This window comes from Calonectris borealis, chromosome 16 (assembly GCF_964195595.1).
Source record: "Calonectris borealis chromosome 16, bCalBor7.hap1.2, whole genome shotgun sequence".
Taxonomy (NCBI): domain Eukaryota; kingdom Metazoa; phylum Chordata; class Aves; order Procellariiformes; family Procellariidae; genus Calonectris; species Calonectris borealis.
In genome coordinates, this window is record NC_134327.1 from 9,066,342 (window position 1) to 9,081,591 (window position 15,250).

The following is a 15,250-nucleotide window of genomic DNA, read 5'->3' on the forward strand; positions in this document are numbered from 1 at the left end:
ACATGTTAGTGCAGTTTTGTAATGATACAAAACCTGAACTTGACCAGAAAAAAATGAAGAGACAAACAGGTGAATCAAAACATTTCTGTTCGGTGTGTGGGCAGGAGTCCTAGCTCTGCCTCGTCAGACAGGGCTTCTCGCAACCAAATAAAGCCCCTTAGTTGCTCCCTTTGAAGTCCAAGTTGTGCTCAAATTCAGTGGCATGTGATTGTCCTGCACTACTGATTTGAGGAATTAGTGAGTCACCCAACTGATGAGCTCTGTTTCTCTAAAACGTAACTCGTTCTTTTTGTCGGGCACTGGGACTGATGTGCTGCCTGCCTGCTTCATCCTCAAAAGAGCCCGTAGCTTTTAAAATCACAGGCTTGCCACAGAAAAGGAACACAGCTTGGAATCAAGCTGTGTCAAAGTGCTAAGTACTGTTGTTATTTCTCTTTACAGACGAGTTAGAGTTTGTTCAACAACTACCAAAGACGATCTCTGGGAAAATCCAAAGGAAGAAACTAAGGAACAAAGAGTGGGGAAGGGCTTAGCTTTGCTGCTGAGCTCCTGATCAGAACATGCTCATCCTGGACTGCTTTTCTGCCTGCTGGCATCCTGTTCCCTATCAGTCTTAAGAGGTGCTGGAAAACCTTCTGAATAAGAGTAGAAGGTACCAATTTTTGTTCTGGTGCTTTGGGGTGTTTCTAAAGCAGTATATTCCCTATAATTTTAAATGTATGTGGGAGAAACTGTTTTGAAAATAATGATAAAAGAGGGGAAGTCAGACTTGCCTTTAGCTTTTGCCTTTTTTTTTATATCTGCATTGTTATCACTGAAAGCCACAAGGTATGCAACTATGTGTCAAATATTATTTTGTGAGAATGTTTTTTAATAATTGTTGATGATCAGACTTCCAGCTTTAGCCAGTGCTGGGTCACATTTAGTTTCAGGATTAAATATAATCAAGGATTTCCTGGACTGAGTAGTCAGTTCACACTGTGAGATATTTCCATGACAGTCAAGCACAGTTACGTGGGTATGGGTGCAGCACAGGTTTAGATCATCCCTGTTAGGTCACATCTCACATTTCTTGTTACCCCTCTGTAGCACTTGCACCTCACACAGTGCTGCTACAGCACAGCCTGTGTACTCTTTATTCTTGCTTCAGAAGATATAAGTAGTAGTTGAACTCTATGACCAAGGCTGTATTTCCTGGGAGCACAAAAACACCAGTGAACCAAAAGAAACCCAGGGTTATTTATCTCAAAATTTCCTGGTTCTGCTGTAAGCCCACTATGCAGTACCCGTCAGCACATCTGCTGTTGTACCAAGAACCTGGGAAAATAGCAAACGTGCTGTGTAGTAAAGCTGTTAATGACCTTTCAGGACAACTAATTGAGTTATTAACTGGCAAACAAACACAAGTCCCAGGAAAGGCTGTGCCAAGAGGGTTCTGCAGGTGCATCTCGCCTCTTTCATACCCTTAAGCTCTGAAATGGATATTGCTTTGCTTTCCAGCTACAAAGCACATAATTGCCTGAGGTCAAAAACAAAGAGAAAACAAATGCACAAAATGCTTCATCCGTGTAGATTACATCAATCTAAATGGATCTGAGCTTGCACTACTGAAACCAGGGCATAGTTGAAAATTTATTTCTTTAGGAGCAGAATTAGACCTCAAATGAAAAATAAACCCCTCTCTCTGCAGTTATTTGCACACTGAGAGCGTTACATTTTTTAAGAAAATTACAAAAGTACTGAAAGGAGGTGGTTTTGGTTTTTTTATTAATCAATGCTTTGGAGATTCATTCCACAGAGAAAGTCTTTAGTCTGCTTCCTGTCCAAAGTGGTGTACTTGAAGTAAGCAACTGACATGCCAGAGACGAACTCCGTCATCTGCCTTGGGTGGTTCTCTACTACATTCGCATCACCAGCTGCTCTGATTTCTACTTTCTGAGAGCAGGTAGTTACATTTTGGTGAGCAAATGAGAAACTTCTCTGGATTTCATTGCTACTCACTGGACAACTGTTTTTTTCCATGTGTGCTGGTGGAAGGCTGCTACAGTACGCTCACTGTTTGGGGGTTGTCACACTTCTTATTTGTTTGTTCTAGGACTTTGAGGACAAATCAGGCTGACCAATCTCTGTGTGTGTCACCCATCATTATTGCACTAAATAATGGTTAATGACATTTCCAAATAGTAGCAGCTGTGTTGTGTGTCTCAACGTGTATTTACGTGGTGCAGGCAGCCAGGGGGATGTCACTAGAGTTGTTGCTGTAAAGCCCTGAGTGCTTTTAGGAATCTACCCTGTTTTACCCTGGGAAAAGGGCCAAATCTGGCTGTTTGCAAACCTGTGAGCAAACTCCCTTATTGATTTCAGTCTCTCCATGTTGGCTTGAAGACGGTCTTAATGCCCTCTCGTGTACATATGCTAGAAACACCATGTGCTCAGAATGGCTCTTTGTGTCTGTGCGTGTGTATTACACAGCTCAAAAGCCACTTAACAGCCACAGTAAAGTGAGGAACTGAGCACTGTGTTTTTCTCCAGGTTTCATTGAGAATTTCATGTGGTTGTCATTGCCCTGTCTATTTTAATTTCTCTGACTGAGTACATGGGCTTCCAGGCACCTTAAGACATAGTTATCCTTGCTGCCAATCTTGACTGAAAAATGGTAAGAGGAGAAGCAGAACCAGTAAATAGCAGTCAGATCAGAAAAATGGGGTAATTCTCTTTTCAGCTTACCCTAACATCAGTAAACAGTGTCACTTCAGGCAGTCTGCCATATGCCCTTTTTAAAAAGTGTTAAAATGAGAGACAGGTAACCTATAATCACTTTAGCTTTGAGTATCTGCTTTTTCAGAATATCATATGTGATTTCCCAAGCTGGGGAGGGTCATCCCCCAACAGTGAACTCTACAGCAGTAGGTCGGGGGAGCTGGCTACGAGTCCACAACGAGAGACAGAAGACAGGGAGAGAGAGGTTGTACGTGACTTGGGCAAAGACACTGGTGCCAAATTGGATAGTTTACTTCTGAGTAATTTCAGAGGTTACATTCAGTTTGCAAAAGTGACTTGAAAGCTTTCAGATAACAACACATAGCAATTCAGTGGTTTTCCCGGAAGATTGGCCATGCATTGATGCCTGCAGAGTTTCCACACCTGGGCTCTAACAGCCTGGTTCTGCCTCTCCATAGTCCATTACTTCCATGGCTGCTATCTGTGCTTGTTGTTTCTAGCAGCATCTCTGACTGTTTCCTGACTCTGATCCTTAATTATACCCTTTATTGCCTCTATATAGAATCATAGAATCATTTGGGTTGGAAAAGACCTTTAAGATCATCGAGTCCAACTGTAAGCCTAATACTGCCAAGTCTGCCACTAAACCATGTCCCTAAGTGCCACATCTACACATCTTTTAAATACCTATATTTATATACAGTCTATAGATATTATATAGTCTATGTGTATGCTTATGTATAGCCTTTAGTTATCTAGGTATTAGTTTAAAACTATTTTCCCCTTGCAGGGCTTACTGCCTGCAGTAGCAATACTAGCAGACTGTACTGTGACTGTAGCAGATTCACCTAAACCAAGTGTCTCATAATTGAATAGCTGGAGTTCCTGCATCACGTTGCTGCCTTCCAGAGCATGGATTTTGTGTCTCATCCCTTTGACGCCCTGTTTCATAGCAATGACTCTGTAGTTTGCGTTTTCATTGTCCTCCTCAGAGCTGATGGCCCACGTGTGAATGCATGTATTTTCTCCACAGAAGTGTCCATCAAATCTTACAGGTGATATCTATTGCCACCAGGCTTATGAAAATCATCATATCTCTATCATACCAATTCTCATACTATGTTTAACTCCAGAATCTCAAAATAAAGCCCCACTGTTGCCATTTCCAAAGTCACTGGTGCCATAGAATGGAGTTATCTATTAATGTATGGTGGATTATCCATTCTCCAAAGGCAGTGAACCAGAAATGCAGTCATTTCCATCTTCTCTCAACTTGTTCAGTGATTGTGCCTTTCTTCAGAAGGTAATTGGAGAAATGAAATCTGTGCTCTTGAGGGGGAATAATCACCACCACGGAACGTGATGTGTGATACTAAGAAAGGGCTACAACCGCTCAGAGAACTGGAGTGAGCCAGGAGGAGGCAACACTCGCCAATTCAGTACTAGGCAAGATACATCAGGAGGAGTTGAAAGAAGTCTCACCTGATCACAAATAACATCTCCAGGTAAGCACAACCTATTTACACACCCTGAGAAATTAGTTTTTATTTAGTAGTTGTTCAAATACTTAGTCTTCTCAAAAATGAAAGATGCCATCTGCAAATGTAAAAAAAAAAAAAAAAGCTATAATGCCGTGTTTGATTCCTCTTTCTTTCCATGATTCTCACTTTTATGAAGGAAGGTAGACTACCAGAGAGCAGTTATACTTTTCTGGTTTGTATCAAGCAGACTGAAGAAGTAGCTTCTTTCTGCAAGAACATCTTCTAGGTCTGAGTCTGCAATCGCTGGCTCAGATCTAAGGGAAAAAAAAAAACAGCAGCCAATTCTACAAAGATTTTACGGATTAACCATGAGTTCTGGAATCAGGCTTTTTTAAAAGACATGTTAAGGATAGAGATAAGAAGCAATATGTTATAAGCAGACTATGTGAAAAAAGAAAAAGCCTCCATCTATATCTTTTAGTCTCTGAAGCTGAATGTATCCTGAGCACCATGTTCCCGTACATATGGCTCTAATTCACATCACTCTTTGGCAAAGTGTTTTCAGGGTAATACACAACTACAAATGGTATTTTGTGGAAACAAATGCAACTCTGTATATTTAAGGACAAACGCAGATGTGGCAAAAGCATTAGTCCGGTAAACAAATCAATAATAGAATGTGGAAAACCACCTCTGAGTTATTCATGATACTTTCCTATCCAACTAATACAAGGCAAATGCCGGGGGGAGGAGGGGACACAATCTTTTCTTTGGAGAAAAGGCAGAGCAAATGGCACAATGTGGAACATACACCTTCTGGTTAACATTTATTGCTTTAGCAACAAAAGCAACAGTAAGGATGTTTATCACGTCTCTTCCATATTGGCTTAATGCACAGAACCCTGACCCCTGCTTGCTAGCGACTACCCTGGTCTTTGAGTAGTTGTGTGTGATGGTTATATCCTGGATTCTGAGGCAAAATCCAGGAACAGAAGATGGCATCCATCCTGCCACCAAATCTGTGTTTGCTATTCGTAGCCTTGTAGGGCTGTAGGGCTGGGTGAGACTGCTGTGGTGCTTAAAACATGGGAATAGGGGGTACAAATCCTGACAAGTTCTGGTTTTTGTTGGTTTGGGTTTGGTTTGGTTTGGTTTGGTTTGGTTTGGTTTGGTTTGGTTTGGTTTTGAAACACCTAGCTGTTCACAGTTTCAAGCTCCTACTTTGGTTGGACAGAATAGGAATTGTCAGCTCCAAGGGGAATTCTCTGAGAAACCTGTGGACAGATGAAAAAGCAGGAGACTTAAAAGGGTTATCAGAGCTCTAGCTTACTCATAAGGAGAGGTGGGAAATGTCATAAAGAGGTGGACTTGCTGCTCTGTATACATCTGTTCCATTTGGAGCCAACAGCTCATCTGGGAATGTGCACATCATAATACCATTATTGTTTTTTCTGTCTCTTGTAGGAGGAAAATAATAAATAAAAAATAGTTCTGATGGTTATCGTCTCCAAAAGCCCCCGTATATCTGCTTTTGTGCCATGAAGATTTTACTTGAATTTCAAGTGTTGCAGTCCCCATGGAGCATCCAGACACTCCGCAGATTATTCCACCAGTATCACAAGACTTTTGCACCTTTGAATTTCTCAGATTATGAAGCTATCGGTCGTTGTGAACAGGAAGTGCCTGAGTATTTTAATTTTGCAAGTGACGTGCTGGACAAGTGGTCTCAAATAGAAAAGGTAGCATTTCTGACCCTGTAGATTCAGTATTTTTAGTGAAACTGTGCCCCTATCCCCAAAGTCAAGTCTAAAACCATCGCTGGCTTCAGTGGGACCAGAATTTCCTCCCCTGTTTCTATTTTAACATAATCTTACATTGCAGAGAAAGGAGAGGCAATTTGCTTTAGCATCAGAGGGGACGTGGTGCTTTGTCTCTGTGACTCTGATTCAGCAGCGTGTGCAGTGCTGGGTTCGCAAAAGCCTCTAAGTAATTTATGAGCATTGCAAATCAGGTACACACAGATAAACACACCAACATACGCGTGCCTTGGAAAAGGGCTCTTTTAAACAAAACATGCTTAATATCCCTGCCCTAGAATATGTAACACTATCAGATTCCATTGCCTGGAGCATCCCAAAAACTCTGCAAGGAACTACAGGAGTCTCAGAAGTAACCAGCATGCTATTTATCCTTGCGTTGTGTATAGGAACGAAAGGGACCATCAAATCCAGCTCTGTGGTGGATAAATGGAAAAGGAGATGAAATTAAGTGGAGCTTTGAAGAGCTGGGCTTCCTGTCCCAAAAAGTGGCCAATGTGCTCTCTGGGCCATGCAGTCTGCAAAGAGGAGACCGAGTTTTAGTGATTCTACCCCGAATCCCAGAGTGGTGGCTGCTGAACGTGGCTTGTATGCGAACAGGTGAATTGTATCATTCCTAATGGTCTGTAGATTGTAACCTTCTATGCCCAAAGTTGGTTAACAATTCATTTAACAATTACATTTCTTATTTGACTTCGTAGCTTGAACATTTGACAATCAAAGGGGCTGACAGGGGTAGTCTCTTATGACTGATGGAATTACCTTCATAACTTTTCTTTCACTTTCTGTGGCTTGTGTTGATTGTGTTAAATAATTTGGTTGTGTTAAATCAATTTTATTTAACTTCAACAGACTTAAGTTAAAGCTGCTAGTGGTTACTACTCCAAAGTTGTACTTTCTACTTACATTGTGCCTAGAGCAAAGGATCTTATAGAAACAGGAGCTATTTTGTACTTCAGATCTGCAGATTCGCATTCAAGTTCAGGTGTGTGGGACTTGTTTTACCTTCTTCTCATTTCTGGATTGAATGGTGCTGGTATTCAACAAATCAGGAGAAGCTATGAAGTGATCAGGACTGAAAGTGAAAGATACCAGTGAATCTCCCATTTTACTGCACTTTCAGGTGTTATCATGATCCCCGGGACAACACAACTGACAGCACAAGATATTTGCTACAGATTGCTGGCTTCCAAGGCTAAGTGCATTATTACAACTGATGTGCTTGCTCCTGCGGTGGACTCAGTTGCATCCAAGTGCCAGTTTCTGAAAATGAAGCTAATTGTATCTGAAAGCAGCAGGGCCGAGTGGCTGAACTTCAGTGATTTGCTCAAGTAAGTGCCTTCTACCTTAGCTCCATCATAGTTATCTCTAGTGGGAAATTTCTCATGTTTTTAAACACACTTGTGCACTTGTGTCTCATTAATGAACTAGATACCTTTGAGGGGGTGGGAGAGAAGGCAATTTAATCTCTTTTCTATGAAGAAAAGGAATATTTGGGAATAGCCAAATTGTTAATTAAAAAATAAGTAGAGTTTTATGATGTCTAAGTTTGTTACATATGACTATGAAATAATATGGAAAAATGGATAGGAAAGCCTCTTTTATTGACAGCTGTGGCTATTTACCCTCTAAAGCTCAAAGAAAAATATTCTATACAAATTATTCCAATCCATATTCCTAAAACTTGATGATAATAAGGCTAATGTGAATAGCTTTTCACTATGAAAGGCTAAAAAAGCACACCGCAAAATGAACCTGATGTGTTTAGGAATCCACCTGCCTCACTACTGAAAAGCAGCTACTAGAATGGCACCCAACAGGCAGCTCTTCACTGCAGTGCATGGGACCGCAGAAGGGGTGGAGAAGCAGGGTGGGAAACGGAAGCAAATACCCTGCTGCAATCTGCTCCGGGCCCTAGGTGTGATTTTACCAGCTGACATTTTGTTAAAAGCATCTATGTAGCTAAAACCGTTCTTTCAAGGTGGGATCCAAGCTCTTTGTAAGATGTACCGTGTGTTCTCACAACCACAAGTGTCTGAACTAGCATTACCTGTGCAGCTCGCTGTACAGTCTCACTGTATTTCCATCTGCTCCTTTGAACAATTGCCCACTTCAGCATCGCTAAACCGGAAGATGGAGGAAGCAGTAACACTGCATTCTCAAACCTCCTAGCGCTACTAAAACATTGTCAAGTCGATTTGATGAATCCTTTTTCATGCTGGGCTAATATTCCATGGCTCAGTTCCATGGCAGAGGGTAAAATTGATTTGATAAAACCTAAATATTGTCTGGAACTGCATCAGTCCTGCAGAGGCGGTCACTGGTGGCCAGGCAGGCAGGCTGTCTGGTTTCCCCGGATGGCTGCCTTGCAAAGTGCCGGCTGTCTGGCTCCAGGGCTGCTCGGCTGTCAGGCTCCCAGTCTTCCCAGAGTGCTGGGCTGCCCTCCTGCCTGGCTCGTTGTCTCACCAGATCGCTGGCAGCCTGCCTACCTAGTTGGCTAATTGCCCAGACTTCCCGTGTCCTCAGCTGCCTTAGCTGGCTGCCAAACTGGCCAGGAGGCTGCGGGGCTGCGGGGCGAGGGCTCCCGGGCAGCCTGTCTGCCCGCCAGCCAGCACAGGGAGACGGCTGGCCCCGGGGAGACAGACTCCCACCCCAGCCTTGCAGGCATGGCAATGTTTGCATGCCAAGCAAAACCTTTTTGAACATCACTCCTGGCAGAGAAAAAGAAGCGGTTTTGCTTTCTCATCCTAGTATGAGATGAGAAATATTTTCCTCCCATGTGCCAGATGACCAAGAGTTTCAGCCTCCCCACACTTCCCAAACAAAGATAACTAACCGGTGGGACCACCTACCGAAAGAAATGGTGGGTCCTCCCTCAGCTAATCACACGAAGGCTGGAAGATACGCTTTCAGGAGGGCACTTTGGTCAAACACAAGATGCGGGGCCTTATGGTGTTTGTTAAGGGAGGCAAATAAAAGACAGCCGGTTGGCGTTTTTACTTTGGAGAAGGTGGACATGGAGAATAGTTAAAGAGCAAGATCAGCAACACTTTAATACAGAACTAGCAGTGCAAGAGTGAGGGGATCTCAGTAGTTAGCCCTCACATCCCACTATACAAACAATCCTGTATGTACTGGGCATAAAGGATCCAAGCTAAGTGTGCTGAGTAACAGCAGCCACTGTTTCATATAACCTTTCATTTTTATTAAGGGCTGCCCCGGCTGTCCATAACTGCGTGAAGACAAAAAGCCAGGATCCAATGACAATCTATTTTACCAGTGGCGCCACAGGCTCCCCCAAAATGGTTGAACATTCCTATGGAAGCTTTGGTCTGGGTTTTTTTCTCTGTGGAAGGTAATTATGCCTTTACAACTCTGAGATGTGAAGCAAACAGAAGAGTTTTTGTATGTGATGAAATTATGATAGATGATGAGGCTCCCACAATACTGTATGCATCATTTCTTTTGGGCTCCTCAGCTGAGTTGTACCCAGGAAGCAAGGATCTTGTTCGATATTGTATATGGCTCCATTTTAGAAACTACTTGCCTGTTAATCCAGGCTGAATAACATATTTAAATAAATGAGTTAGGATACTGTTTGATTTTCTTTATCTTTGCCATCAGTATAGTGGCTAAGCAAAAGGCATATATTTGAGCTCTTGAGTTTCAGATCAAATTTACCATGCCTTTCTAAGCAAAAAAAAAAACCAAACGCCTCACATTTTTTAATTGCCACTTGCAGACTCCCTTATATTGGCCACCTTTGTCTTCAACAGATACTGGATGAATTTGACTCCCTCAGACATCATGTGGAACATGTCAGACACTGCTTGGGTAAAGGCAGCTATTGGGAGCGTTTTTGGTCCATGGTTCCAGGGCACGTGTGTTTTTGTACATGCCATGCCACAGTTTGATCCAAGAGCAATCTTAAATGTAAGAACACCATGCTCACAATGAACAGTTACTCATATTTCATGTTGTTTTCCAGGCAGGCCACAAAACTAAGCCTCTTAGGTTCATGGGATTAGCTGTTTTAAGATGGCATAACCACAAGGTGATTTTTCTTTCAATAGGAATATAATACAGGAAGGATTTTGCAGCATGACTCTTTTGGGCGCAGGACATTACCAGCTGCTTCCGATCAGTAGGAGTTACTGGTGTTATTTAAACCTCTCCCCTACTGTATTTCACTATTGAAATGATAAATGAGCTGAATTACATGTAAATTAATATTTTAGTTATGCTGCTGTGACCCTTAAGAAAGGCAAGTCAGTACTGGAAAACACTGAAGCCATGAGATTGGCTTGCTCTTAAAAGAAATTCTTTTCAAGCTTCTCAAGACAATCTGAGTTCTAATCTAACACAAAGGGAAGAGTGCTGTTCCCAAATGGCTCAAAGCACCTATGTGGCAAAGTGTACATTCCTAACATGTGGGGGTTATTTGGGGATTTTAATCCAGTTTTATTTCCTTTCTAAAATGGTAGTTCCTAGTTTGGTTTTCTTTTTTGTATAAATTTCTTGGCCTTGCAAACACCGGTTTGTAACGTGCATAGGGTTTCACACCTCTGCACAATGATGTGTGATAGTAGAGGCCGCTTTACCCATGGTGTGGCTGAAGTGAAGGCTGGTGAATGAGAGATCTTCCCTTGCTTTTATTTATCGCTACCTGTCCCCCTCTCTGAGCAAATTTTCATTGCAGGCAGAAGTGAGGTTAAAAAAAAAAAAAAAGGAAGGCTTAGCTCTACCTGAGTGACTGTGAATCATCTGCTGGAGTTACGGGTGAGAAATAAAGATGTGTCAGAAAACACATTCTGTTCTGTCCCAGCTAAAGGAGGATATATAAATTTGCCAGTCCAAAACAACCTTTTAATATAGCATTACTCTCCACTCAGCCAGAGCTCACTGAGACTTGGCTCTGCACATCAGGCCCTTTGTCAGGACAGCTGAGGGAATTGCAGCATGTCTAAAGCTTTGCGACAGTCCATTTCAGAAAGATTTCAGAAAGTGTGGGACCAGATAAAAGATTGACACAGGCAAAATATTCAAAAGAAACTTCCAATTTTAGGTGCCTCCATTTTGAGGTGTCTGGCTTTGTCCTAGGGTGAGATATGGGCTTTACTGAAGTCCCCTGCAAAACTTACGTTGCACCTCCAGGGCCAGGGTTTCATACCAAGGGATGGTCCTTGTGCTTCAAGTGAGCATCAGGACAAATTAGGTACACCAGTGATTTACCACAGTCAATGTATTACCTCTTCAGCTGATGTTCAACATCTTTCCTGAACACTGGCAGCAATTACATTGCTTTCCATGTAAGTGAGGTTACAATCAGGTCTTGTAATTTGTGCTGTAATACAGAATAGAAAGGAATAGTTAGTGGCAAGTGTTTTCCCAAAACAATATTGTTTAACCCTCTTTTTTTTTTTTTTAATTTGTCAGACCTTGTGCAGATATCCAGTGACGACTCTGTGCAGCGCCCCAACTGCCTACCGCGTGTTGGTACAGCATGACCTCACCAGGTACCGCGCGTCAGTTACAAGTGGCTGTGCCGGGTCTGTTCAAGCTATTGCCTGGCTCTTTAACAATGATTTCTACGGGCCCTTATAGCCACTTAAACTCTCAGAGTGGTGGAAGTTCTGTGTTGGAGGCAGGGACTGTGAGGAGCAAAGCCCTTTCCTTAGCACTGCAGAGACAGGTGACAAAATCCACTCCTCAGGCACTTCCAACCCAGAATGAATTTTGCCCTGGGGCGTTACAGACAGTAAATACAGAGGCCAGTATTCAGCCCTTGAAGGCACACGTGTGTCTGCACTGCCATCAGTCCTGTGCGTCTTTGCAGCTCACCGCTTTGGCAGCCCCTTTCCAGCGCCACTCCAACTGGAGCTCTAGGCTTTCTCTCAACCCTAACCCTAACTCTAAAGAGGGTCTGGTGTGTCCTGAAGTCATGGGGTTGGACATACGGATGTCAGGGAGAGCAGAATTTGTCCCTTTCTGTTCTCTGACACTCAGCAATATCCTCTGTCTATGAAGATATGCATTCAAGACACTGAAACACTGTTTGACCGGAGGGGAACCACTCAACCCAGAAGTGATGGCACAGTGGAAAAGCCAAACAGGACTGACTATCTATGAAGGATACGGCCAAACCGAAATTGTACGTTCAGCTTTTTTGTAAAGCGTTACAGCCTAGCTGTTACATAGGGGACTTAGATATCTTATTCCTCTTGGTAAATATGGAACTTGGCCATTATATATTTCACTAAAAAGAAAGATGGCATTAAAATACATGGCAATTGCCTACAAGAGGGTTTATTGTTGTGCTTAGAATTACGGCTTGGTTATGATACTGCTTCTAAGACTACTTAAGCTGTAAAATATCTTCAACTTTTTGTCCAAGACTCTCATTGAAGTTCACTAATGTTTTGGCTCGCACAGATGGAAGATTTCGATCTTACGCTAGCTCAACAATGGGCATAGCACAAGAACAGGAATAGCCTCAGGAATGACAGTGAAAAATACCTGGGCTGGTTGTTTGTCTTTTCCAAGAGGGAATGATATGTGCAAATATGAAAGGAATGAAAATTAAGCCAGGTTCCTTGGGAAAGGCAGCTCCCCCCTGTGATGTTCAGGTATGGTTGTCCCCTTTTCTGTTTGCTATTGATTTCATAGGAAGTAAAACACGAGAGAGTACAACATACCATACAAGTTTCAGTACCATACAGTGGTATTCAGGGCTGGTTGACTTTTTTTGTTAAGCTGTTCGCTGCTGGTTAGTTTTAGAACATGGCTCTCTTAAAATGGGAAGTTATAATCACCCATTTGCCTTCCCTGTTGCAGATTATAGATGAAAATGGCAGTGTTCTACCTCCTGGGAAAGAAGGAGACATTGCTATCAAAATGGATGCCAAGCGGCCATTTACCTTTTTCACTCGGTACGTGGTAAGCCAAAAGTGAGTTTCCAGAGAGCCAGTTCAGGCCTGCAGCTTGGTATGTATTTATACCAACAGGGGCAGGTGCACCACCAAAGAGCTGTGGCTCTTCTTGACTTGACAGTGTTCTGACTTACAAAACTTCCATTCTCTCCCCCATTCTTCTGCAGACCTACAGTGTGATCTTCTATAGCTGCCCTTGTGATCAGTTTTCCCCTTCGGAAAAAGCAAGCACAAGCTCTTACAGTCTTGAAACAGAAAACAAGCAGTGAAAGATACTATGGGTCATGTCCAAAGAGGCAAAACTCAGCTGAAGACTGCTCAGTACTTAGAATATTTAATTGTTGCTTGTTCAACAGGATGATCCAGTGAAAACTGCTTCCACAGTCCGTGGGAACTTCTATATCACTGGAGACAGAGGGAGCATGGATGAGGATGGATACATATGGTTTATGGGGAGATCTGATGATGTCATCATCTCCTCTGGGTTTGTAGATTTCACTTAAAATGCCAAGAAATGTCTAAAAAATAACCATATACCTTTCATCTACTAGGCATTTGATTTCTCTCTTTAGGTATCGTATTGGACCATTTGAAATAGAGAGAGCCCTGATAGAGCACCCAGCTGTCATTGAGTCAGCTGTTGTCAGCAGCCCAGATCCCATCAGAGGAGAGGTAATTAGTGGTCACTCTCCTATTCATAAAGTGCCTTGTGTGATAGAGTTTACACTCAACTGCCACTGAATTCGTAAGACTCTTAATACAGCTATACAAACTTTTCCACCGCTATACCCAAAGCGAGGGGAGTAGTTTGTGTATCCTGTATTCCTTTTTTTTTTTTTAAATTAAAATATAATCCTTTATTTCCTAAAGAACATGACACTGAATATAAAGGTGACTTTGGTAAGAATTGATGTACGCTTTGCCCCAACTGCCTGGAGAATTATATTCTTTACTTTAACAACATATGTTTACAGAAAAGGCCCCAGCATCTAAGAACTTTAGAACAGTCCTTTACAGAACTCTTACAAATTTGGAAGCAGAGTTTGAAACTTTTATCACGTATTACTTAGGACCTTTAATGTAAGGTAGAAACAGTCTTTCATCCTAATTTTAAATTTGCTTACACAAATTTTGCTCTACAGCGCAGGTGTCATACAGCAAGCCTGTACTGCAGGCAATATTCACTTATTCTCAATTAATTGCCTCATTTGTTAGGTTGCTGTAGTTTAATTAATGCTGTATTTTTTATTTATTTTCCCTTTGCAGGTGGTAAAAGCTTTTGTGGTCTTGTCTCCTTCCTTTAAGTCACAAGATCCAAATACACTGGCCTGTGAATTGCAAGATCATGTCAAGAAAGTCACTGCTCCATACAAGTACCCCAGAAAGGCAAGTAAACCTGAGTGTATTTAAAAAAAAAAAAAACAACACCTATTTTAACCGTGGAGAGGCTAGAAACAGAAAGATTAGACTCAGTTCAAACTCAGTAACAAAGAAAAAAAGCCCAAATATGTATTGTGCAAGTAAATATGACAAATATTTTAAATAAGGTTTTGGAAAATAATAGATACAACACAAATCTAAAACCAAATTGGAGTTATTTCCCCAGTCACCAAGTTATTATTTAAATTAAGTAGGATGGAGACCTATGCTGTTCTGAAAAAAAATTTCTAAATGAAATCTGCTCATATTACTTTTTTCCTCTTTTGAATCAGATTGAATTTGTCCAGCAGCTGCCCAAGACAATCGCTGGGAAAATCAGACGGAATGAACTGAGGAACAAGGAGTGGGGACAGATTTAGTTTTGATAAGCAATCTAAAAAAGCCTATCCCTATCAATTTCATTCATAATGGAGCTTTTCTATTACAACTGTAAGCACCAACATAGGATTTTATTTCACTCGTTAGGCAGTGATTGTGTCATAATGCACAATGTTCAAAAACTGCAACTGTACAGTTTTTAAATGCTTGTGTTGTTGCTTAACAAAAATCAAGCCTACTTAGCAAGGCATATGCAAACATATTGTCCAGCCACCTAATGCTTTTCAGAATTACGATACAAGTAGAAGTAAGCGATTACCAGGTGAAGGAGCAGTGTGTTCATTCTTTGAGACTAGAGGCTTATTAATAAGGAAAACATGATAGTATGTAATGAAGTTCCCAGAAACGGCCACAGATCTTGCACGCATCCAAATTAAGCACCTTGCTTATATGAATCTTGAAAGCCTCAAGATTTAGGAATTAACATGTTAACAATGAATGTTCAATAACTGCAAATTCCGAAAAATCAGAAGTAAAAGAATGT

General features: G+C 41.7%; 1 protein-coding gene across 1 annotated transcript; it reads left to right on the top strand.

The window, feature by feature from the left end:
- The first annotated feature begins 5,740 nt into the window (after positions 1–5,740).
- On the top strand, positions 5,741–14,747 carry LOC142089459 (acyl-coenzyme A synthetase ACSM4, mitochondrial-like). Its single transcript, XM_075166047.1, has 13 exons — positions 5,741–5,941; positions 6,409–6,619; positions 7,143–7,350; positions 9,231–9,374; positions 9,796–9,952; positions 11,456–11,535; positions 12,047–12,170; positions 12,565–12,645; positions 12,854–12,955; positions 13,305–13,432; positions 13,521–13,620; positions 14,215–14,334; positions 14,661–14,747. Exons 1-13 carry the CDS (start codon positions 5,741–5,743, stop codon positions 14,745–14,747), a joined length of 1,743 nt encoding a protein of 580 aa, XP_075022148.1.
- The last annotated feature ends 503 nt before the right edge of the window (positions 14,748–15,250 follow it).

Coding starts and splice junctions, on each gene's coding strand:
- LOC142089459 (XM_075166047.1), top strand. CDS start 5,741: ATGAAGATTTTACTTGAATTTCAAGTGTTGCAGTCCCCATGGAGCATC. Junction 11,536..12,046: donor GTACAGCATGACCTCACCAG/GTACCGCGCGTC, acceptor CTGTCTATGAAG/ATATGCATTCAAGACACTGA. Junction 14,335..14,660: donor CATACAAGTACCCCAGAAAG/GCAAGTAAACCT, acceptor CTTTTGAATCAG/ATTGAATTTGTCCAGCAGCT.